Source organism: Mycteria americana, chromosome 2, assembly GCF_035582795.1.
Source record: "Mycteria americana isolate JAX WOST 10 ecotype Jacksonville Zoo and Gardens chromosome 2, USCA_MyAme_1.0, whole genome shotgun sequence".
Lineage (NCBI taxonomy): Eukaryota > Metazoa > Chordata > Aves > Ciconiiformes > Ciconiidae > Mycteria > Mycteria americana.
Genome location: NC_134366.1, coordinates 129,165,309 through 129,189,245, shown reverse-complemented (window position 1 = coordinate 129,189,245; position 23,937 = coordinate 129,165,309). Strand labels below are relative to the sequence as shown.

At 42.5% G+C, this 23,937-nt stretch overlaps 1 protein-coding gene and 1 non-coding gene across 11 annotated transcripts in view; one reads left to right on the top strand and one right to left on the bottom strand.

Annotated features, from left to right (window-relative positions):
* Positions 1 to 1,245: 1,245 nt before the first annotated feature.
* The window catches only part of LOC142406125 (chloride channel protein D-like), a 95,560-nt gene continuing 72,868 nt past the window's right edge, over positions 1,246 to 23,937 (bottom strand). For 8 of the 10 annotated variants that reach the window (XM_075494622.1, XM_075494624.1, XM_075494630.1 and 5 more), the window contains one exon: positions 1,246 to 1,476. In XM_075494622.1, the coding sequence (XP_075350737.1) occupies positions 1,418 to 1,476 (59 nt within the window). In that variant the 3' untranslated portion in view covers positions 1,246 to 1,417. Of the gene's footprint in view, positions 1,477 to 21,380; positions 22,831 to 23,937 lie in introns of those variants that run through there. The other 2 variants (XR_012774447.1, XM_075494623.1) reach the window with 2 other exon arrangements.
* LOC142406859 (U6 spliceosomal RNA) lies at positions 20,182 to 20,252 on the top strand. Its single transcript, XR_012774736.1, has one exon. It is a non-coding gene; the product is annotated as a U6 spliceosomal RNA (small nuclear RNA).

The window sequence follows — 23,937 nt, the reverse complement described above, 5'->3', positions numbered from 1 at the left end:
GCGCAACGGTTACTGTGGGACATAATTATAGTCAAGGACTCTGCAACAAACCACTACTCTTAGGAAAAAGCATAGCGGCATCTTTAATGTCCACACAGAGCAGACGGGGACTGGGGCTTGACTAAGCACATTGGTAAGGCTGTGAGCCATGCCAAGAAGCTTCCTGGCACAGTGGTGGCAGAAAGTATGACAGTGAGTTGTGAGGAGCTGAATTCACACTTCGAGTATGGCCCGCTGGCACTGTGAGGCCATAGGTACAACTGTAATTTACACTCACTTGGAAGGCCCTTTCCCTGCGCCAAACTGGTAACAGTATATATAAGACTCGGGATCCAAGGCTTGAAAGAATGAACCATTGTTTTTCTTAAGGCCACGTTTTAAAAAAAATAATAATAATCCCCCTATGTTTTTCTCCTGCGCTTTGCATGCTAGTCAGAATGCACTTTCCTGGGAAATGCATTATAATAATGGGCAATGTTTAGCATCACATTTGAAGTGAGCACATCCCAGTGATTAAAATCCAGGCAACAGAAATAAACACATCAGCAGGACATGCTGCACAGTACTGAATTGGGACTTCTTTGTTTTATGACTTTCTTGAACGTTAAATACTGTGTGAGAAAAACATTGTTCAAACTTAACCATCTGTATTTGGTTTCTTTTGAGTGCATTACAATCATCAGTAATCATTTTAAGCCTAAAATCAGAAAACCTGGTTGTACTTGTGGGAGACTAATTGTGGCAGTAAAAGGTGGCTTATGTAGCAATAGAATCATTTTATTTAATTTTTAAGTGAATTTATTAGAAACTTCTTGTTTTTAAATGGGGCTACTCCATGTTAAAGTGGCACAGTCCATTATGTTAAGCTGAGAGAGAAACAGTTTCCCTGTAAACAGTTTTCTAGATATCAATAATTTTTTCCACAATCCAAAGTGGGAGGAAAGGTTTAAATTATTAAAATTTTCAAAACTAAAGAGCAAAGAAAAAAAAACCTGGAGGTCAAGGTCAACATTTTGCTTTCACAATTTCAAACCATATCTTTTCAATGCAACTTCTTAAAGATGCCATTAAGTTTAATTTTCTAAACAAAAAGTAATTTTGAATGAGAAAGCCATTCAGTTAGAAACCACCAAAACATTCTGACAGTTCCAAAACTTTATTTCCACAATAGTTTTCAAGTCAAGATATTTGTGAAAGCCAACCCTTTCCCACAAACGGTCTCAATTTCTGTGAATCAGCATGTTCTGTCTTTGAACACTTTATTACCAGCATGACACAAAGGCTCCCACCTCACAAGACCTCTTCTCCAAAAGCCTGTTACTCTCGCACCCTCCCGGGAGCTGCCCCTGCAGCGAGCGCCTCGGGTTTAGGTTCTGCCCCTCACTGAGAGATGACACCCTGCTGCCCACGGCGGTTCTCAGCAGAAGTCTCCTGTCTCTGCAGAAGTCTTCTGTCTCTCCAGCCAAATGCCAGAAGCTAACAGAGAGGAAGAACACAGGGTAAGAGAAACGCTGCACCTGCAAGCATCGCCTCATACCTACCTCTTGGTTAGAGCTTCAGATCCTTAGAATGGTCACTTGGAGAAGATCAGCGTGAAGAGGAAGAAGCTGGCCATCCCACCCACAGCTCCTTGAAATCTCACAGCCCCCTGTACAGAAGCACAATAGTAGCCATCAGGGCACCTGGTGGTATCACAATTACATTTTAATCATCCACACTGAAAAGCATTCAAATGGTCTCACCCATCATTCGTCCCTCCTCACTGGACAAAGTAACTCTGGCTTCCAGCTCATCCCCTGGGCCTTTTTGGCCAAGTCCCTGGTCACAAGATGTCTGTTACCCAGATATGTCACCACAAGGCTCCCCAGCCTTAGCCTCAGCACAGACCCCTCAGCAGTCCAACTTAGAGCATCCCAGGGATCCTCTCATTCTCCTGGTTCCCTGTTCCCCATACCAGAGTTAGCAGCTGCTCTCATTGCTCTTGAGCTCTACTCACGGACATCCCAGCCCAGGCACAGAGGCTGGAAAAAACTGCCTTAATCCAGAGTAAAACTTTCTGCTCCACACATTAGACTACTTGGGTGCTGAACAAGTGACTAGCTGGTTGGACGTGCCAGCATCATTTTGCAGTCTTAGTAGCTTAACCAGCTGAGGCCATACACAGCAAAAGGCATGCAGGAGATACAGACATTTCTGCACCCAGACAGGATAAAATCAAAACTTAGTTTCTAAACTGCATGCAGAAACACTGCCCACACCATCCCACTCTGCCTTTCTCCAGCACTGTCAGCATTAAGGGTTTTCTGTGTGTCTTGGGTGATTAAAGCCATCCAACCTTTGGCCTCATGCCTTACAACTCCACCCAAGGCATGTTGTAATTCCCTAGAAATGCACTGTTTGTCATGTTTTATTGTTTAATTACACTCTGGCTTTATTTTATTGATACATATCTGTTTCTTGACTAGCTACATGTGGGGGTTTTTATGCCCCTGAAGGAAAGACTGGGAGCACAGATGCCCTGCAACCATTGCTGTTACCAGAACTGCAGTGCTCAGCACCTGTCCCCTTGTATTTGCCTGCCCTGCAAAGAGGGAGAAGCACGGCCCTGCCAGTTAACACAGTGCCAGCAGCAAAGACTCCATTGTTCATATCTCAGACTGGACAATGTCATTGTGTCGCACTGGACATCCCCAGACTCCCAATTATGAGTTATCCTTTACAACACCTTGGTAATTCCTTAAATAAACAGAAGTGAGCATTGGTCAGTCATTCCCAGGTCTAGGAATGAAGTTTGCACTTTCTAGTGCAAACAGGTCTTAGGATGGAGGAAAAGCAAAGCAGCCTGATGCAGCTTCATTTCTCAAGGTTTGGCCTAGCTGAGCACACACAGAAATCTGTGGTAGTACTAGACAGGCTGACAAGGTAGCATCCAGTAGGAGGATAATTATTTCCACATCGAGAGCCCCAAGGTCATTACTCATATAAATCCCCATGGAAGTTAGCTGATCAAAAGTTTGAAGAATTCCCCCAGAAATATGAAAGTATCATAAGGGTATTTACAGTAAATTGCAAAATATAATCAAAATTGGATGGTATGCTCTAGAATCACTCTCATTCTTACTAGCCATCCTGATCTTATTCCTGTCTTTATTTTCCTCTAGTTTGATCAGTTGCAGGAAATATAAGTCTTACCTCGCTGAGAAATTCTTTCAGATAGGAAACTGCATATTTAGAAGTGCATAAGGAAGGAGGAATAACAACCACTCTCTGTAAACATCCCTTACCTCCTTTCCTTTTGCCCTTTCAGAGAAGGGAATTTGCCATTTGGAGCCAGCAATGTCTTTTTGTGGCCTGCTTCTGGGTCCCAGTTGATCACTATTTCCCAAAACACAGCACTGCTGTTTGAGAGTTGCATGTTAGGCATCTAGAGTTCAACAATAACAGAATTCTTTCTGTTTTGGCAGAGCTTGTCTCAGTTTGGAAACTTTCAGCCTGAGTTTGATGTCACTTACAGCAGTCAATATACCCATCCAAAAGAATAATGCTAAGTAAATAGAGTTACTGCAACTTCTGCTAAGGCAACGGACATCTGTATGTGTTTCCAAAACTTTTGGTAGTTCGGAGGTAACAAACAAATGATACAGATTTCATTAAATCTATATGCATGTATATATATTATACATATTTATTTAGTTTAACTGATGGAAACTATTAAATTTGTGCAACAGTCAGATCTCAAACACAGGGAAGGCCAATTGTCCTCATCATTTCTGCCACAGCCTATAGAATCTATGCTGACATTAAGGAAATAATAATAATATTTATTATTATAATAATAACCACCTAGTCCTTTTGGCTAACAGAAATCCTTCTGAGTGTGAAATTGCCAACCAAGAACCAGAATACTTTTGCACGTCTGCAGAAAGAGAGGCTGAAACAATAACTGACAGGGTGTCTCTCCTATGTTAATTGTTAACTCAAAGGAGTGCCCCAGGACATTGAAAATGCCCATGTTGTTAACTATTTATTGCACAGGAAGGAGGGGGAGACGTGACCCTCCCTCTTCAAATCCCAGAAAGCATGGGAAGGAGAAAAGAAAGCTAAGGTAACTGTTGATAAAATTCTGGCTAATATGCATGGCATTACATGACTATATCCCTCTGTTCTCCTCCCAAGAGAACATTACCTCTGCTTTTCACTTTGCATCTTCTTTCTCTTTGATCCCTAATAAAAATTAACATTGACATACTCTGTCTTTAAACTAATGATTTGCACATGAAGTGTCATTTGCTACAAACTGATTTTTAGAGTTAGTTTGTAACATCTAACATAAAATGTAATTAACCACCACCCCATACCATTACATGTCAAAAAACCTAAGGATGTTTGCCCATGCGATGATCACGGACAACTCCACAGGCTAATAGATATTGAAATGGCTCTGTAAGTATTGTGAGCTGCTCACTAGACTGTTTTCCTAACAGCCTGATGTTTCTCGGTAGTTATGGTATGACACATCAATCATGACACTTTTTAAGTACAGCCAACTTACGGAGTCTGTGAATCCCACAGCTGCAAGGGCTTGGAGAAGCAACTTGCAAAGTGACTTCAAAAAACTTGATTTTTGAGGGGAAAAGTTTCATTTAGACATTTTGATGCTTTTATCACCCTTTGAGCCTGCTTTTTTAAAATTGGATTGGCGTCCTATGAAATCAGTCAATACTTAAGTAAATGAACATCTATTTACTTGGCCTGTTACAAATAACAAGAAATCTATCCTGTATTTAAGCAAAGTCAGGGATGGTTCCTGTTTAGTTGTCTGTCCCCTTCCTATTCATTCCTAAAATTTATTTATCTTTTCGACTAGCTGTAAGCTAAAGTTTGCATAGACCTGCCTGCAACTATTTCAAGGTCTCTTCCCTGAACAGTAACAGCTAACGTAGAGTCTAGCATTGAATAACATAGTCACAGCTGGTTTTCCTCCCTAAATGGATTATTTTGCATTTATTAACATAGAATTTCACCTGCCACTTTCAGTCCTTAAGTGTTACGATCTTTCTCTACTGTCCTGCAAAGGACTTTCCTGCTTGAATAAGCCAACCTTGTCCTTCATCCTCTCATAAATACACCAATAGGCCCATGTACACGGACTAACCTAGTAAGACCCTAGTGGAAAAATCCCTTTACTCTGCAAACTTAAATTTTTACTTCTCACATCCTTCTCAGAAGGGAACTTTCCCACTTACTGAACACCACCATAATTTTATAACAGGAATGGTGATGGCAGTGGATCATGTTTCTCAGAGAGGCAGCACGCAGAATCCAAAAAATCGGCAGAACGGTGAAGCAGGGCTACAAAACCAGAATGGCAATCTTTCGCAAAACATATCCCTGTGCCTCCTCACCTAATCTTCATTACTTAGCCTCTAACAGTCCGCCTGCCACAAAGTCAGACTCTCTAGACTGGTAACACAAAGAGCCACTTTCCATCCCTCGACTAGTAACAGCTAGGACACATACTCCAGTTAACAACTTGGCAATTCCATATTGGTGTCATTTAAACTCCTGGGTAAGCAGCATCTGTCCTCAGAATTTTGTAAAAATTATGTTATACTCGGCCTAAAACTATCCTGACTCAATTTGAATATATCTCCCTGCCTCACATCCTGCAAAAAAATGTTGTAGCAGCTGTAAGCTCCTCCATACTGAATATCAGTACAATGCTATCACATTTCTTCCATACACTGATTCTACAGATATATCAGTAGAGTTTCAACTTCTAATATGTTTGAAATAGAACAGTTAATTTATTTACTTTTATGTCTTTCGCAGCCTTCTTCAGGATCTTCTTGGCGTACCTTACTATGGTTTGACATGCATCTTGTGAAAGTTTATTCTTTTTTGTATGTTCCTTATTTGGAATGACTTCCACATTTTCGGTTATGTATTTTTATTTCTTTTATTCTTTTTTAGTCTGTTTAGAAACTACTTTCCAGAGAGCAAATACACACTACCTATCAAAAAGACCCTAAAACCACCCCTTATACTTCATGGCACTTCAAGAAATTTAAAATTGTGGCTGTTTTCCTCTCCTTTCAGAGAGGCTTCCTCAGTTTTACCTAACACCTCTGTGTCTCTTTCACTCCCACAAGAAAGTTGAGCTTCAGTACATGGTGATTGCTACTGCACTGACTCTTTGGTAGTTGCCTTTTGGGCCATGTCTGGCACAGTAACTCAGGCCTAAATCACAAGCTGTTTCTCCTCTTGTTTGTTCTTCGGTCAGTGTGACCAAATGACTCTAAAATGTCATTTATGGTGTCAAAAAAAAAAAAAAAAAGAGGCTCTGTCTTATACGCCTATATGATGTTTATGCCACCTATACAGAAACAAAGTTTTTCATTATTATTGTGATTTTTTACTCTCTCTTAGCATAGCATGTTCATTGTTAGTTGCCCAACCAAGTGATCAATATTGTAACCACAACATTGTAATACTCCTTCTAATTGGCATCCACAGGCATACTGTGATACAGTTAATTTATTTAGTTTGTTTGAATCTGAATTTTAGCGTATCATGCCACTTCTCCACCAGCAAAGCTATCCTGTTATTCCTGTATGTTTTCTATTCTAATATTATAGCGGCTTTTGTCCTTCTACCTATTGGCATACCTATTGGCATACTTATATTAATATCATGTCTGAGCTTCTAAGTATGCCCAACACAAACAGGGTGCTTCCAGAGGGCTGAATATATTTAGGGCACTTCTTTGTGGCCGATGATGGCCGGTGTGCCAGCTCTGCCTACATTCCATAGAAGTGGGAGAAGCCAGGTCTTCTGCAGCCGTCGCAGTGGCACCAGCTAGGATGATGCTAGGTGCTCCCCATCTGGAAGGGAAGACTTAATTTCACAAGCAAAATCCCTTACTAACATCACTGCCGTCATTCAGGAGATCCATTATTCCTGCTTCCTGAACTGACGGTGCAAGAGGAGAAAGTATGAAGTCTTTGGTTTCTGCACAGCAAGGCATGCCCCCGAATTTGATGTCAGGACCCAGACAGTTTAAAGAAAAGGGAGGGAGAGAGCCTTCCTCTCCTACCCTACAACCTAAGCAAAGCCTCTCAACCCTGCAAACTAGCACATTTTAACAAGTTTTAACAATTAAAAGTTATTAACATAGTTGTTTTTCCTGAAGAGAGCCTACCTTTTCAGTTAAGAATGAAATACAGGAAAAACCCATAGAGTTTAAACATTTATCATTCTTGTCAATACACAACCCATTTTTAATAAGGCCTATTTGACAGAAAAGCCAAGCGGTGTTGGTAACTTAAAAAGGAGCAACAAGTCCCTTCTTCCTTATTGCTTTTCTGTAGTACAACCCAGAAATTTAACAGAAACCACCATCTCCATTTGGACCAGCCTCCTAATCACACACGCTATAACTTCTGGTTGATTTACAGCACATACCTTTTAGAAAGATATCTTGTTTCAAAGACTTCCTTATGGATAGTCCACTATATACCTTAGCAATTTTTCAATAATTACTTACCTTTGCTTAACTTATTTTTCAGTTTATTCCCAGGTTAAATCTGATTAGCTTTAAATGCCTAGTATTTAGATTTTGTAAAGCCCCTTTGCCAAAGTAAAGAACCCTGAAGTATCACCTACTTTTGCTCAGATACATACTTAAAAAATTGAGATCAAGCCATCTTTAGTCTTTTTTTTTCTGCACAGACCGAGTTATGATGCTCTCCTACTGTTGCATTGAGGAAAAGAAGTGAGAAGCTAAAAGGAACCAGAGCAGAGTCAAAGTGGGAGTGAAGATGAACGGTGACGATGCCAGTGCTGATTTTCTCTTGCTTCCCTGAGGCAACTACTGTCCCAGTGTCCCATGATGCTGTGAGATGTGGAACACAACCAAACCCTCCAGCCGCTTCAGTAAGTCCTCCAGGTATCAAAGCCAAAAACGTCATGGGTGTGTCAACTTCGTTAGTGATGATTCAAACAATCACACAATAGAAGCGTTTTGCATGGCTCAGCAAAAGATTATTCAAAGATTTAAATCAAAATCAAAGACATGCACATTTTTGTTTTACTGTTAACTGTTTGGCTATTAATAATCGCTGATATGATTCCACAAGTGAATGTAGCACTTTAAAAAAAAAGAAAAAAACAAAAAAAAAAACCAGGATAAGACCTGTTCTTTACAATGAAACATAATTTTAGCAAAACACCTGCAAAACAGACATGCTTCTGCATTCAAGGAAACTAGTAAGGAACCTGACAACTTAACAGAGCAGATTCTGGATACAAAAACAAACACAGGATCTCATTTCCCCCAGTCCTACAACACACGCATTATGTGAATAGGACATCTCCACTCCACAGTCCATCATTTGACTAAAGAAGGCACCTTTCAGCTGCTTTCACCTTTCAGAGGCAACACACAAGCCAATCAATAGTACATATTTTGGAACCTGCCTGTCAAGAAAGTCACAAATACACTCCTATGCCTCTTTCTTTGGGCTCTGAAAGGAGGGTACTGACTTTGCAGTCTCCCTTTACTGCTCTGACCATCATGCAAGTAGCTTGATGAGAAGGAAGAAACTTCAGGAATAAAGCAAATTCAAAGAGAAGTTCTGGAGGGCCTGACTGATTACAAAGATTTTGGCTTACAAGTTCAGATTGTAACCGGACAAACAAGCACAGTGATTATAGCCGCACTTCTCTAACAGACACCATGCACTCAATACGGCATAACCAAGAGCTGATTCCAGGAGACCGCCTGTTGAAGCCACTAAGGATTTTCTCCAAAGTAAGGACTAAATAGAAACTGCTGACCCAAGGTGCAAAAAAAAGAATATGAACTTAAACGAAGTAGGAACTGATGACTATAAAATATGTAGATTTGGGGAAAAAAAAGTTAAAAAAAAAAAAAGTGGTAGAATGCATTTGGAAGTATAAGCAAAAGGCAGAGAAATGACAGAAGTGTACCACAATAAATGAAATATGCTTAAGCATGTTCCCAGTAGCAAAATAGAAAGTGTACTTCTTTTTCTATCAGTCATGCTACAGCAACCAACAAATCAAAGCAGATAAAAAGTCATATAAGATCTGCACTGATTTATTTCTTTGATTTGTTATTTTTTAGAAAATAGTCATCCACAGATAAACCCAAATCAAGTCTGCTATTGCTCTTCATCAGCAGGAGGGCAGACTGTAAGATTGGGAGCTTTTCAGATGTTATTTCCCTGCAATGCCGGTGGTCTTAGGGTCCTGGCCTTTTTAGACTCTTTGCGCAAGCCAGACCAGCGTAACAGAGACTGAGAAGAATTAACACCATTACAATGGTAAGAGTCCAGAGCACTATTAGTAACACCTAAGGAAATGGATCTTATTTCCAAGTTACATTGAAATATAAAAATGTTTCATGGCAATGTGTAGACTCAGTTTAAACAAAAATCATCAGTCACCATAAAGCATATTGTTGTTTTCAAAAACTATACACTGGATAAAAAAATAACATGTAAGAACATGGAATTTAGCTAAGTGAAAAAACATAACCAGGGCTTCTGAAAACCCTCTTTAAGACCAACATCTAATTTACAGAGCACAGAGATACTATATCTATCTGTTAATTATCTGGTCATGAAAGCTTAATTCTGCTTGACTTCAGCATATGCAATTCCCACCAACAACAATGGAGAGCTGTGAGCATATATTGAGAGAACAGACAGCATTGTAAATAAAATGTTGATACAAATATTCAGCTTTCTAATAATTTTCCCCCTCAAGATACTAAGTTTTATAGAATTCTTTAATTACCTATATTCATTCTTGGATAAATGGCAGATTTTAAGGACGGTAAAAATATAAAACTAAGGAAATTAAATTCTTGAGCATAAACCATGTGTGCCAAGGCTGTAAGAATGATATAAAAGATAACCATTATATACCAATGCCTTACAATATCACCATCACTTCAGGGCTGTCGTTTGCTTTCTAAGTATATACCTCTTTCTAACAGTACATGCAAGTTGTGCTGAAGCAGCACTGCTTATCTTGTTATGTGCACTGTGTGACTCTAAAACTGTCATTTTATCCTGATCAAAATGCAACATAAGAAAAATTTATTTTCACACTCGGCACTCCTAGACCTAAGATGATGTGCACTGAAATACAGACATGCCTTATTACTTCTACATGCACTGATCTCTTAGGACAAAGATGAAAGAATATTGAAATTATATCTCAAATTCCTGGCATCCTAAACTGTAACTTCCTTCTCTGCATTGTACAGGTTTATGTTTTAGGCAGCTGGGACTCTGACTTTTCTATTTCAATTCACGCAAATTGTATATTTTCACAAGATTTATCTTAAGGTCTTAGATGAAGATTTGATAAAACATCAGTGATTTGATTTTATTAATTATTCACAAGTATTTTAACAAAATTTCATTTAGTGATTACTGATAGAAACTAATAATCTGACGGTTCTCTCATTTACGCAGTAGTTCAAAATCAAACACCAGCTCATTAATAATAACCAAAATTTACCTCATGCTTATGTTTTCAAAGGCTATTTAGAGGACATTTCATATGGCCCAAAGAGATATGTTTGGTTTTCCCACCTTGTTCAGAGGGCATCTATAATTGATCCATATTTGGGGTTAGACCACTCAGAAATGTACCAGCAAGCCTTCTCAGAATTTTTCTGCTATCCTACATAATCCTATCCTACATTATCTCCTTATCCTACATAAACATCCTAATCATGATATATTATATCTAAAAGCTAGACAATACTGAATTATTTTCTGCCCAACAAGCAAAAATAGATGACAGACTAATAGTTAGGACACTCTTAAGTCCTCTCTAAATCTATGCCTGTTTTAAACACAGATTTCCACTGTCAAACTGCTGATCATTTTTGATGTCTGTGGAAAGCTTCTGTCCATCCAGTGCACGGAGAGTCCAGACAACCAACATAAAATAGAAAATAGTGAATTCCACTGTGGAAGCTGGGAGAATAAAAATTGCATATCGAATTGCTACCGCCCAAAAAACATTGCCGGATCTGGATCTGCGTATGCTACTTGCTCCAAATAAGGTAGTTTCTTCAAAAGGGAGGTTAAGGAGGTTAAGCAGCAAATGCACAAAGAAAGTTGATATAGGAATCCTCTGATCTTACTGCTCGCTGCACCATCAGTGCCAGAGAAATGGCTTCACAACAGTCACATCAGGAATATGAATGAATGATCTCTGTGCAGTCACTAGAAGTGAGACTAACCACAAAAGTACCAGCATAATAAAAGAGACTCAGTGAAAAGCTTTATTTTCATCATTTTCCTCAAAAGATTTGGGCTCTTTGGAAGTTTCTTGGGTTTTGCTTCTTTCAAACACAAAGAAAAACATGCATCTCTTAGAAGTGCCTGTTTCTCTGACAATGAGAAACCACTGAATTCAGGTAACTTCAAATACACTATTCTCAATTTCTTCCCCCAAATAAATAAGAATACCTTGAAAAGGAAACAGCTATTTGGAACTAGTGATCACCTGCATCTAAGCAGGTATTATGATCTACTAACTTAGACAAATATACACAGTGTGACTCTTACCATGTCCTCCCATCACCTCGTCTTCCTCACTGACTAGTCTAATCATTTCTTGGTCAGATGGCTAATACTAGATTCCAGTCCCACAGGGGATGGGACCGTCTTTGACCTTTCCTTCAGTCAGTGTTTACAGCACAGAAAATACACTAGAAATAGTAATTAAAATTTCATTAAAATCATCTTCTATACTCCTTAACTACCTCAAGGAGAAAACTACTACAAATATCGAAATTCAGCATCAGACAAATGACATGCTTTCTTGTTCACACACAAAGGTTCACTAGCTCTCTAAAGAAAATGTATCTGACAGAGGTCCTAACCACCACAAATGTGGCAGAGTCTGTCAAAGTCCTTGCAGAAGACAGGAAAGCGAGAAGCTCCCTGTTCTGATTTCCATAGTCTAACTTTCTCCTCCCCACTCTTCTTGATACCTGGGGCTTGTTTTTTTCCTGGATTACAGTTGGTGAGGCACAGCACATCTCCATGAGCTGCCCTGCTCCCTGCAGCTGGGTAGCAGCCCCGTGACTCCTTGGTGGGCTGTTACAGAGCTCACCCAAGGACCGAGGTCTCCCGGGCAGCTCGCTCCTGCCAGTTCTCCAGACGGGCTGCTAAGGCCAGGAGGGCAGACCACACAGGCTGCTGCAAGCACTGCCACAGCAAACGTCGCCACTCTTGCAACACACTAGATTCCCATGCCTGGGGAGCTGCTGGTGTAAACAGTCCATCGCTTTTCATCCTTAGACCCTACACCTCAGCAAAACATTTATACATACAGAAGTGACACTTTCACACACATTGCTATGCTGCAAAGCAACACATTAAAGACTCGTTCAATCAGAGATTTACTTGGAAGTAGGTTAAAGTTTCAAGCATTTTAATTTTTTTCTGGAAAGATTAAAACTCAGAAAACAAAGAAGACAGCAAAGACAAAAACATCCATAAAAATACACACAAAGACCTTTTCATCCAACCAGAATCTTGCAGTAATTATTTCAATACTGATTGAAATACTTCACTGGATATTGGGACTTGGTGTGAGTACACAGTTGGTCCAGTAAGCTTGTCCACCTAAAATAAGCTTTAATTTGTGAAAAATTTGGCCTTTAGGATAACTACCCTAAAAAGCCCTGGTTATTTTGCAGCCTCAAAATAAATTAGCTCTTCATCCTTCAACATCTTGGGTGAGCTGAAGGCAAGCCTCTTATTTGTTTTTCACTCCTGGCATTTATAAGAGGAGACAAAAATCAAAATACTGATGTTACTTAACAATTCATGGTTTTACTTATCATAGACTTGAAAGTATCTTATATTTGCTATATGAGCTTTTTCATTCTTATATATTTGTCTTATCATACACCACACATCATTTCATGGCTACAACAGCACATGGAATCCACAAATGTCATAAACCATTGCTCTTTGTCTGCAAACTGATGTGTGCCAACTACAGCATATAAGATAATGAAACACTTCACATATTATTGGCAAAGTATATGAGCTGTTAAACATGGGACCTCACAGTCTTACAGCCAAACACCTGGCAAAGTTCAAATGAATTCCACAGGTTTGGTAAAAGCTCATTTTTCGTCACTTATTCCGTGTCTACTCAGAAGCATTTTGGTTGTATAAAAGTCAAATATTTATAGTTCAGTGCCTGGGGAAGAGCATCTTTCCCATCAGCCTCTCCAAATGAAAAGCAACCCAAAAGGCATCGCTTAACATTCTGCCAAAATAAGCCTTATTTGGAGGCTGAAAATGTTTGGCAAGACCGCCATCCCACAACCAGCATTTTCTCTCCTGTTTTTGCCCAGTCACTGAACTCAACTTGGATCAGCAGAACCATCATGAAAAAGGTCTTTCTAAACACCTTCTGTCCAAGGCAAAACAGGAAGCTCTGTCATAAGTGAACCTGCTCATCGCTTCCTCTCTTCAGCCTGAGAAGTTCGGACAGCCTGGATGAGTCACAGAGAACTTAAAGATGACTTCTGGGGTATTCAGCCAAATAAATCCCAGATTTCAAAAGTCTTGAAGCCTAACCATCTGTATGAGCGTCTCTTCAATGAGGCTGTTTCTCTAACTTCAGAATGAACGTTACAAGGCCCCTTCTATATATGGACAGCCTGCTCTGCAGGATCAAGTGGTTTGAAATTCCCATTTGACTTTGAAAAGTCTGATGAGTGCTCAACACAGCTTTTGTTTGCTAAATGCATACTAATGTATGTGAAGAGCATTCTTTTTCCAAACCAAACATTTCCAAGTCTCTGGTATATTTTGCTGCACAGGTATTCTTACTCATAGCCTACTGTCACCTTGAAAGCAACACGTGTGCCCATGCTGGCAGAAAAAAATTCTAAGAGATCTCAGCTCATCGGCCATTACAGTTGCTTGTAATGCTATCCTGGGAATCCTCTTTTCATAGTTTTATGATTTTAAGACATAACCTTGTACAGCATAATGCAGCCTGTCAAAACTAGTATCACAAAGTCTCTTGGAGATGAAACACTAATGGATAGGAGATGCATAGAAGAACTGAATGGATCCATAGCAATCCAATGAACTCAATGCTCCTGTCTAATTTACTTGAGCTCTATAGGAGGATAACAACCAGCACACTCTTGGGGGTTATTTAAAGGCCTACTAACAGACTGAAAACATATAGCTGAGAAGGATCCAGTCCAAAACCAGGAAAGTCAAGCAAGGATAAAGGCATTCAGAACCTCTTGCATCCGGGACATTGCATGATAACCAAAGTCACTCCCATCTGACAGCTGTTCGGTAGCCTACACAAAATTAAACGGTGGTTTCAGTGCAGTTAGTAGACAGATGTTTACATTATAGATGGAACTACGTGGCAAGCTCAGCAGAGAAGCCAAGCAGTTTTGCTAGGTTCACACACCAGCGATAACAGAAGAAAGCTTCCAGGTCCGATACTGCTCCCCCCCACTCGCCATTCATGGGGTCAGTCCAGGTCGCAGCCAAGAAGCCGTGCTGGAACTGCTTACACTTCTGCTATCTGCTCTGTTTGCAAATACAGGAGTCCAGACAATACAGCATTTCATGCAGATGCTAAATTAGCAATGGTAGGCAATTTTTAAGTAATACAAACCTCTCCCTCAAAAAAAAAACCAACCACACATGGCAATTGCTTATATTCCTTTAGCCCCTAAACAATTTTATATTGCAAATTGGCTTTGAAATATGAATAATCCCAAATCGCAGTGGCCTTGGCCTCCTTGAGAGCCAGTCTTGAAGTGTGGACTAACTGCTCTTGACTTTTTCCCTGATGAATGCACACAGCCAGACGGCTGTTACAGCATGGGGCTGTATTCTTCAGATGATTTTGCTCCCAAAAACCATGCATGCAGTCAATGCATCCGTTCTTTTAAGAAGAATACTCGATGAGGGAAAACCAAAACACGCAAGGTTCAAAAGGGCAACACAGTCAATTGCTACTGAAATTCAACATCCAAACTACTTGCTCTAATCTATTTGAGGGCTGTTTGTTGTCGGTTTTTCTTAAAGAAAGATCATTTGAGAACCCCTGTAATGAACAGAGCACTCGGTTTCGGTCACTGGCACCTACCCCTCTGTCACCATGAGATGCCCCCTGTGCTGGTAGCTCTGCGCGCCCTGAAGAAGCCTGATGAACCCCGCCCAGGGCCAGGGCCCTGAGCGCTTGAATTTAGTGGCCTTGCCCAGCCTCCCCAGGGGCCACTCCCAACCCTACCCGTGGCCCAGGAGCCCCATTTCACCACAGCTCGAGGCCATTAGTCCCCGTCACAGTCTCCAGCCCCGCCACAGCCCTGCCCTGCCTGGCCGTGGGCCCCGCCAAGCCGTGAGGCGGGTGGCCCGGCCTGGCCTCGGCCTGGCCACCCCAGGGCTGTGTCTGACCCTGGCTTCCCTCACCGGCTCGACCCCGATCCCCACCCGCGGGCTGGCCCCGTTCCCACGGCCCGGCCGCTGGCCCGGACCCACTCCGAACGACTGAAACTTGACAAGTTGCCTCCTCCGGAAAACACCGCGGGACAACGCAGCCCCCTGCGCCGCTCCCCGGGGCGGAAAGGCGGCAGCGCCAGCGCCAGGCTCGGCACCAGCGGCGAGCAGGGCGCTCCCCGGGCGGGCACGCAGGGGCCGAGGGGCAGCCGCGGCCCCGCCGCGCCGCGCCGCGCCGAGCCGAGCCGAGCCGCGCCGAGCCGAGCCGCACCGCGCCGCGCCGAGCCGCCACCGCCGCGCCGCCGCCCGGCCGCCGCGCCCGCCGCCGCCGCCGCCAAGCCGTTGGGCAGGGCGGCATCTAGCGGCCGCTGCCGGCGCCGCCGCTCCCGCAGGCAGGGGGCCCGCCCGGCGCCGCCGCGGGCGGCCCGGCGGCAGCTCCGGGCCGCGGCGGGGGACGGGGCCGAGGCGCCGGGAGGCGGCGGGCGGGCGGGGAGGGGGGGAGCAGGTGGCGCCTTTCTGCCCCGTCGGCTGGTGTCGCTCGGTGGGCTGCCGGCTGGCGCGGGCGGCCTCGCAGCCGCGGGTGCGATCTGCCTCCTGTGGGGTCATAATTCACCACAAACTGTAACTTCGTCCTTTTAACTAAAAACGACACAGCTACGGCGGCGGCGTTCCGTAAGGTGCCTTCTCCGAGCTGTGACTGAACGGCGGCCTGAGGCTTGCCGCTGCCTGCCTGAGCGGTCAGTCCACGTACCCTCCTCGCAGGCGCCCCTGCAATCACCAAATAATGCTGTTAACCCCCTAACAGAGGTCTCTCCTTTTCCTGGTAAGCCGATCAAATGTTATAGGACATAATGTGTGTGTAACACGAAATTACAGCTGTTTAGCGACCATGCAAGAAACTTCTGGGCCGACTGCTACGCCGCGGCTTTGGCAAGAAGCGAGGCGGGTGCGTAACAGGGCTTGCGGCACCGGGATGGAAAGCCGGGCCAGAAGGGAGACACAGTGCGTCCCCGCACGCTGCAGAGAGGGGCAGTTGCAAAACACAGGCAGCCACGCTGGAGATCAGACCAGGTGCAGGATCCGAAATCCATGCTCTCGAGAAGAAACGGCACGTAACACTTAACGACATCAAATGGTCACGATCCAAGTTTCAAATCTCATCTGAAGGACCAGCATCTCTAGTAATCCAGTTCCCGCTATGAGCACACCAGGGCAGTGGTTCAAGGATGACTCGGAGGGAAGGCTGCCATTTCCTGACTCACCATCCCCACTTCCTGTAGCCTGGCCTTCCAAGTCTCCATCCCCATTACCAGCTCCTGAAGTGAACCCTCTTATCGTGTGAACTGCGATGAAGTCACAGGCCCCCACAGACTGTGTCTATACATACTCTCCCTCCTTCATGTTTTTGTCTGGAAATTTGTTGCTCATACCGTTCATACGAACATTTTTCTCACTAAGATCCAAGTAAAATTATTCATAAAATGATTCAGGGTTGCCAGTAACTGTGTGGATTGTGAGAGTTTATGAAGTTGTTTTGTACCTATGGATGCTGTGATGCTATGAAAAGGCTTCCTATTAGGTTTTATTCATAAAAAGTTGAAAACTCACCTGACAGTGCTCTTTCTGTCAAAAATGCAAGTAGAATGAACACAGAAGTGTTTAGTAAAAATAACTCCTGTTAACAACAGCAGAATTGAGATAGGGATGCTACTCCCCAATGATAAAAAAGTATTCCTCACTATCTCAGTGATACGGTGCATGCTTCATCTGCCTCCTCCAAAAGAACGGAAGAACAGACCTAAACAAGAACATATACTGAGACATTTCACAGTGAGAGGTCACAATCTTGTAGCTATAATCTTAACCAATTAGCTCTGTCTTAGTCTGTTCAGGCAAACCTAATTAACAACTTCAAACAGCATTTCGCAAAATGCTACCTCTAATCTTAAAATATATAAATCACTAGGGAAAACTGCACATAGCCCCTGATCTGCTATGTTTATTTCTGCGGAGACCTTTCACGCAGCTCTACTCAAGTTCACTCAGGTGTACAAAACTCTAATGAAGGAGGTGCGATTCAGTCGGGTGGCACCTCACCCCAGTGAGGCTGTGAGCTTGCCTTGGGTAGCCTTGGGGAGGTGTATTCTGGGCCCACTTGGGGTGGACCTGCATAGTCATGAGCAAGCGAAGGGACACAGAAGGCAGACATTCTGACCACACCTGCAGTGCCAAGCAATGGAAATTCAGAGCCCTCTGCCTTAAAAGTAAAAACAGGAGCACTCAAAAGCCTGGCACAAGTCTGGAAAACTACTTTGTAACAAGGAACAGCAAGGAGAGACCAAAAGTGATTCATTTTCTATGCCAATATCCAGGCTCTGAAGTACAGCAAACAAAATTTCCTGAATCTCTGCGAACAAAAGCATTCCCATGCAAAGCAATGAGGAAGAGGCAATCAGTAGCAAGGATGAAGAAAGAATGCCCAACAGAAAAGAGAAGAGAAGAGAAGAGAAGAGAAGAGAAGAGAAGAGAAGAGAAGAGAAGAGAAGAGAAGAGAAGAGAAGAGAAGAGAAGAGAAGAGAAGAAAGGGGGAAGGGGGAAGGGGGAAGGGGGAAGGGGGAAGGGGGAAGGGGGAAGGGGGAAGGGGGAAGGGGGAAGGGGGAAGGGGGAAGGGGGAAGGGAAGGGAAGGGAAGGGAAGGGAAGGGAAGGGAAGGGAAGGGAAGGGAAGGGAAGGGAAGGGAAGGGAAGGGAAGGGAAGGGAAGGGAAGGGAAGGGAAGGGAAGGGAAGGGAAGGGAAGGGAAGGGAAGGGAAGGGAAGGGAAGGGAAGGGAAGGGAAGGGGAAGGAAAAGGGAAGGGGAAGGAAAAGGGAAGGGGAAGGAAAAGGGAAGGAAAAGGGAAGGAAAAGGGAAGGAAAAGGGAAAGGAAAAGGAAAGGGGAAGGGGAAGGAAATGGAAAGGGGAAGGGGAAGGAAAAGGAAGCAGAAATATGGAGAGAAAATAACAGTGAAATTAATTGGGGAAAAATGCTGTTAATACAACTGCATTGCTACTAATACACAACTAATAAGAAAAAAAAAGATGCCACATGAGAGAGAAACAGCAAATGCTCACGATATCAAAGAGGAAGTGGCCACAAATGAGCTATGAACTGATGGGGCATTAAGGTATCTGGCCTGCAGCAGTTTTAGCTCCCCAGTCCATGCACCTATCTTAACAAAATCCCAACTCCATGCCATGGGAAACCTTAGTGAGCACCAACCCTACACAATAATTTGGTCTCACAAGAAGAAAATGCAGGCGCAGAGGCCCAAAGGGCCCTACAGAGCCTTTTGACCTGGCCTCCATCTATGCCAGTAGCTTGCTTTTCAGGGAAAGCGCCTTACTGTATGCAGATGCAGCCATAGGTCTGCTGCTTCTTGAGGTGCTCTCTAAACTCTTCTTCTGGCTCTCATTGCTGAGGTCACCCCCCTGGAGATCTCCCTAGTGGCGCTTGCAGCTTTATTTTCCATCCCACACACTGGAAGGACCCCATTTTCAACATTTACTGTGGATCTCTTCTTTATTTTCTTTGGTCTTCCATCTCCGTTGCCACCAACATGCAAACAATTTAAGGAGAATTCTTTCTGGCTGAAGGAAGCAACATAACGAAGCAGGGAATAATAGATACAAAATGAGGGTCTGTGGCTGAGAAGGGTTCCATGTTAGGCAGACATAAAAACAACAGCAGCAAACAAATACAAAATCAATTAACCCATACCAGAGAAATTACCGAGGACTACATGAGAACCAAGATGCAGAGGTACAAAGCTCAGCCTGTCCTGAGAAAGCCAGAGAGGCTGTTGACAAGTAAGTTTATCATTGTGTGTCCTGCCAACCTCCTATTACAGCATCCAGCAACCATCAGCCCACCCAAGTCCTACTGTCAAAAGAGCTGTATGTTCTCGCTGACAAATGTAAAGAGTTGTGGAAAAATACGTCCAAACCCCAAAGCCTCACACACAGCACCTTACGGTTTTTGACTGTTATAAAACCACCCTGAGTAATTTCCAAAATCATGGCCAGACCCTAATGAATAATTTTTCAAAACAATGTTGTGGATGTTTCTGTTAACAAGTTGAGTGTATAATTTTAATTTCTTCGTTTGGAGTTGCTCTGTGCTAATAGGCATTATGTTCCTTTCAAGAGACAGCAGAGAACAATGGGGCTGCACTCAGTCAGGGGGCATCTTCTGGAAGGAGGAGGAAATTGTGCTATTCCAAGAGCAATTGAGCAACTTTTCGGGGAAAAAGTTTCTGGAGTGCAGAGCAAGTCAGACAGAGTGGAGAAATGCACAAGGAGGAGGAGCTTGCAGCACAAGCAGAGGCAGGAGAGCTCTGAGAGAGGGAGAGGAGACATACACAACCAAGGGCCCAAGCTGATGTAAATACTTCTCCCAGGATGCTGAGAGGGGGCTGTGAAGAATTCCTTACAGTGCAGGAAGCCACTGAAAATTGTGGGCTGAGAAAAAGACCAGAACATAAGGACACATTGAGTAATGGGGGAGAAGTCAGAAATGGGTTAAAAGCCTTTCATTTCCATTGTCTCCAAGTTTCTTCTTCTTAAAAAATTCATTGTTCTAGCTTATCTTCTAATGAAATCATGTTCTCTTTGGCAGCATATATACTAAAATTTGAATGATACAGAAAAGATTAGCATGGCACCTGCACAAGTTGGTTTGGGGGTGGTAGGAATGCTCCACAGTACAGGGAAAATACTGACATACTGGAGCAAGTCCAGCAGCAGGCCACCAGACTGGTCAGGGGGCTGGAGCACAGGCATATGAGGAGAGGCTCAGAGAGATGAGTCCATTCATCTTGGAGAAGAGGAGGCTCAGAGGAGACCTGACTGCTGAAACTACCTGACCTCAGGGTACAGAGAAGACAGAGCCAGACTCTTCTTGTAGGTACACAGTGATAGGCAATGGACACAAGTTGAAGCATGTGAAATACTGATTAAATATAAGAAAAATATTTTACCGGGAAGGTGGTCAAATACTGGAAAAGAGGATATGGGCTCTCCATCTTTGGAGGTGTCAAGGGCTTGACTGGGCATGGCCCTGAACTACCTGATCTAGTTAGACCTCCTCGGAGCATGGAGTTGGACCAGATGACCTCCAGAGGACTCTTCCAACCTAAATTCTTCTGTGATTCTGTGAAACTCAGCTTTCTAGGTTCAAAGAGCTGATGTTTTTAGATGTTCTTCACCTTACAGACAAGGCGCAAGAAAGATCTCTGTCAGAGATCCAACCTACCCAGGCTGATTAAAGAAAGGTCATGGCATTTTTGTGAATAATGTTTATGTTCTATACTGTTGTTGGCATTTCAGATAAATATTACTCCTTCTTATTTGTATGTCCTGCAAGACATTGCTATCTTGGGCACTTGATTCACCGAGCTATTTTAAATCCCTTCTGTCTGTTTTACCTCTGTGCCCTGCTCTCAACCCATAACTTGTATCAACACTAATCCCTATCCTATTGTTTACCCCCTGAAGATTAAAAAGGTTTCTACAGGTAGTAGTCTGTATGTTTGTAGGGTAATGAAGCTCAAGATACACATATTTTGTTTCCCCCTTTTTTTTTTCCTAAAAAGAAATGTATATCCCCATCCAGTGTGTAGCCTGTCTTCTAACTTACAAATGGTAGTTACAAAACTATTGGGTTCCTTACCTGCATATGCGCGTATACACACACACACACACACATAAATGTTCATGTCTATATATATACACACATACCAGACATATCGAGTCTTGTGCATTTATTGTTTTCCATCTCATGCTTTCACAGAAACCCATACCTTCAGCATTTGCAACGCAGTGACTCAGCAGTGGTCCCATCCTTTGCTGTGCTGACCAGCTGTACCCAGTGTATCTCAGGAAGGCTTCCAGGCTGCATTCTCCTTGAGAGCAGTTATACAGGACTACAGTGCCTCCTGCACAGGTGCAGTCTTCACAGCCCTCCCTGTTGCATGGGTGGCTTTGCTCTGTATGCCAGGGACAGCCCTATCACACTAGAAATGCTTCTCTCCTGCGTATCAAAGCTGACAAAATGTGAGAGGACATGTGAGTCACACAACTTGCCATGCCTTCCCTTAGTGCTAGCTTTTGTGTCTGCTTTACAAGTAAGAGATTAATATTGAGAAGAAAAGAAGTCAGGAGTCTGAAGTTCTCCTTTTAGATTTTCCACAGACTCACTTTCCGATCCTCAGTAGGCTACTTCATATCCACATCCGAGCTCCACCATATACAAGAGGGGTGATTACAGCGACATCACAGCAGAAGCCGTGGGACTTCTAGGGTGCAAATATAAACTGCACAAAAATATAAATTCTTGCAAATATAAACTGCACAAAAATATAAATTCTTTTCTGTAACCCCTTCAAAATAAAATATGCAGAAACTGGTAATTCCTCACAGTTTCTCTGCTGGCATGGAGTAAGGAGTGGCCTCAGTGGCAGAACGCTGAGTCTTTGCACACAATCTATGATCTCAGACAAGCAAGATTCGCCAGCTTAATGAGATACTGCAAGTTAGTCAACCACTTCATTGCTTTGGCCCCTCAGAACTGTGCTAGGCATTGATTACAATCACATAGTGTAAGTTATTCTGGTTTGTTCAGTACCTCAAGTAACCAGCAGTAACTCCTCATGTGTTTGAACTCTGACGCTGGCATTCCCACGCCATACCATGTTAGACATTCAGACAACTGTGCTGATCACATATTTCCTCTTACTTTAATAGGCCTTTCAGGAATGAACAAGCATTCCCTTGTATACTACTATGGTTCCCATCACTTGATGGTCACACTTAATTAACCACTAGTTTAGTAGAGAGCTGGTTACACTTCATTTCATTAAGTGATTTCATGATCACCAGAGGTACACTGACAGCTCTGTTAGCTGAAGCTATGTGAAAAGGGGCAGCAGAGACAACAGTAACATTTTGCAGCACTTCCTCATCAGTGATTTTCCAGGCGCTACTCTTGCAGAGTACAGCTAGTTACATTTCCATTCCCCTTTAGCTTTTTGGCTCAAGGCTATCTCAGCCTTGAGGTAAGATAGGCCATATCCTATTGCTAGTACCTTTAGCAATTTTGGTCCCTCTGTCCTTAAAGTCATCATTTTCATGTAAAATAGATACTAAGAATTTCTTCATCTGTCTTCCGTCCTTTAGGCTTTTCTGTTCATGGTCAGCAAATAAATGTGATTAAAGGACAACATCCCATTTTAAAATGTAAGCAAGAATCAACTGGAAAACAACAAAATGTTAAAAGGTTCTACAGCATGATAAACCAGGCAGTTTAAAAACACTAGGCAATTAACTCTAAAGTATGTAAGTATCACATGACAGGAAAAACACCATCAATGTTATATACATCAGCATAAGCACATAGACATTACAGGATACCTGTAAAACCATACATTAAAGCTGCATACCACAAAAACCTTCTCACAATAGTTTATGCTCATTCATAGGGATATGTAATGCACAGATGGTTTAATGTTTCTAATGTGAAAGCATTTTTTCTAATTGAATAGGGGGAATTTTGCATGGCTGTACTTCAAACCTAGATCTAATTTCAGTCTGCCTGTGTTTTAAGCCATATTTCAGCTTAAGAGAGAAAGAAGTGTTAGGAAAACACCATCATAAAGGAAGGTGAGATGAAAGAGGTATAGATGCATAGCACAAACCAAATATAATGCAAATTACTTGAATTTTGTTGTGAAGCCTTTTATCTCTGTCACAAAGATTTGTGTTCAGAAATTGTGAAAAGTCATAAACAAACCATATTTCATATAAAAATAGCATCTTTGCTCTAACTATCTAGTCTTTAGTTCCAATCATATGAAGAAATAGCAGAACATTTACCATTCACTATAAGCAGACAAAGAGAAAAACAAAAGTATCTTGTGCCAAAGAGTCAAATGATATGACGACTTGTTACTGCCATTCCTTAGAGACCTGTTCTATATAAGGATCATGAGAATCACATATTAATGAAAAGCTTCCTACAAATTTCATCTGTTTTCACTTTCCTATATGTATTATGCTATTATGGTTTGTGATGAGATGGATTTGTCACTGGAGTCCAGAATACAAGGGAGCCACTTGTTTCAGGAAGTCCTGGGAGGAATTCTGTTTCGTGTGTCCTCACAAACACACACATATATTATAAAAAAATTCATCTAGCAATGGAACTAGATAATAAGGTATGGAAAAATGCAGCATGCCATCCCCCACCCAGCTCACAACACAGTTACGAGAAGTTCCATGTAAATTGTGTGAACTTTTCCTTAGAAATTACATGTTACTGACAGGGGGAGGAAAAACCAATCCAACACTGCTTTTTACAAC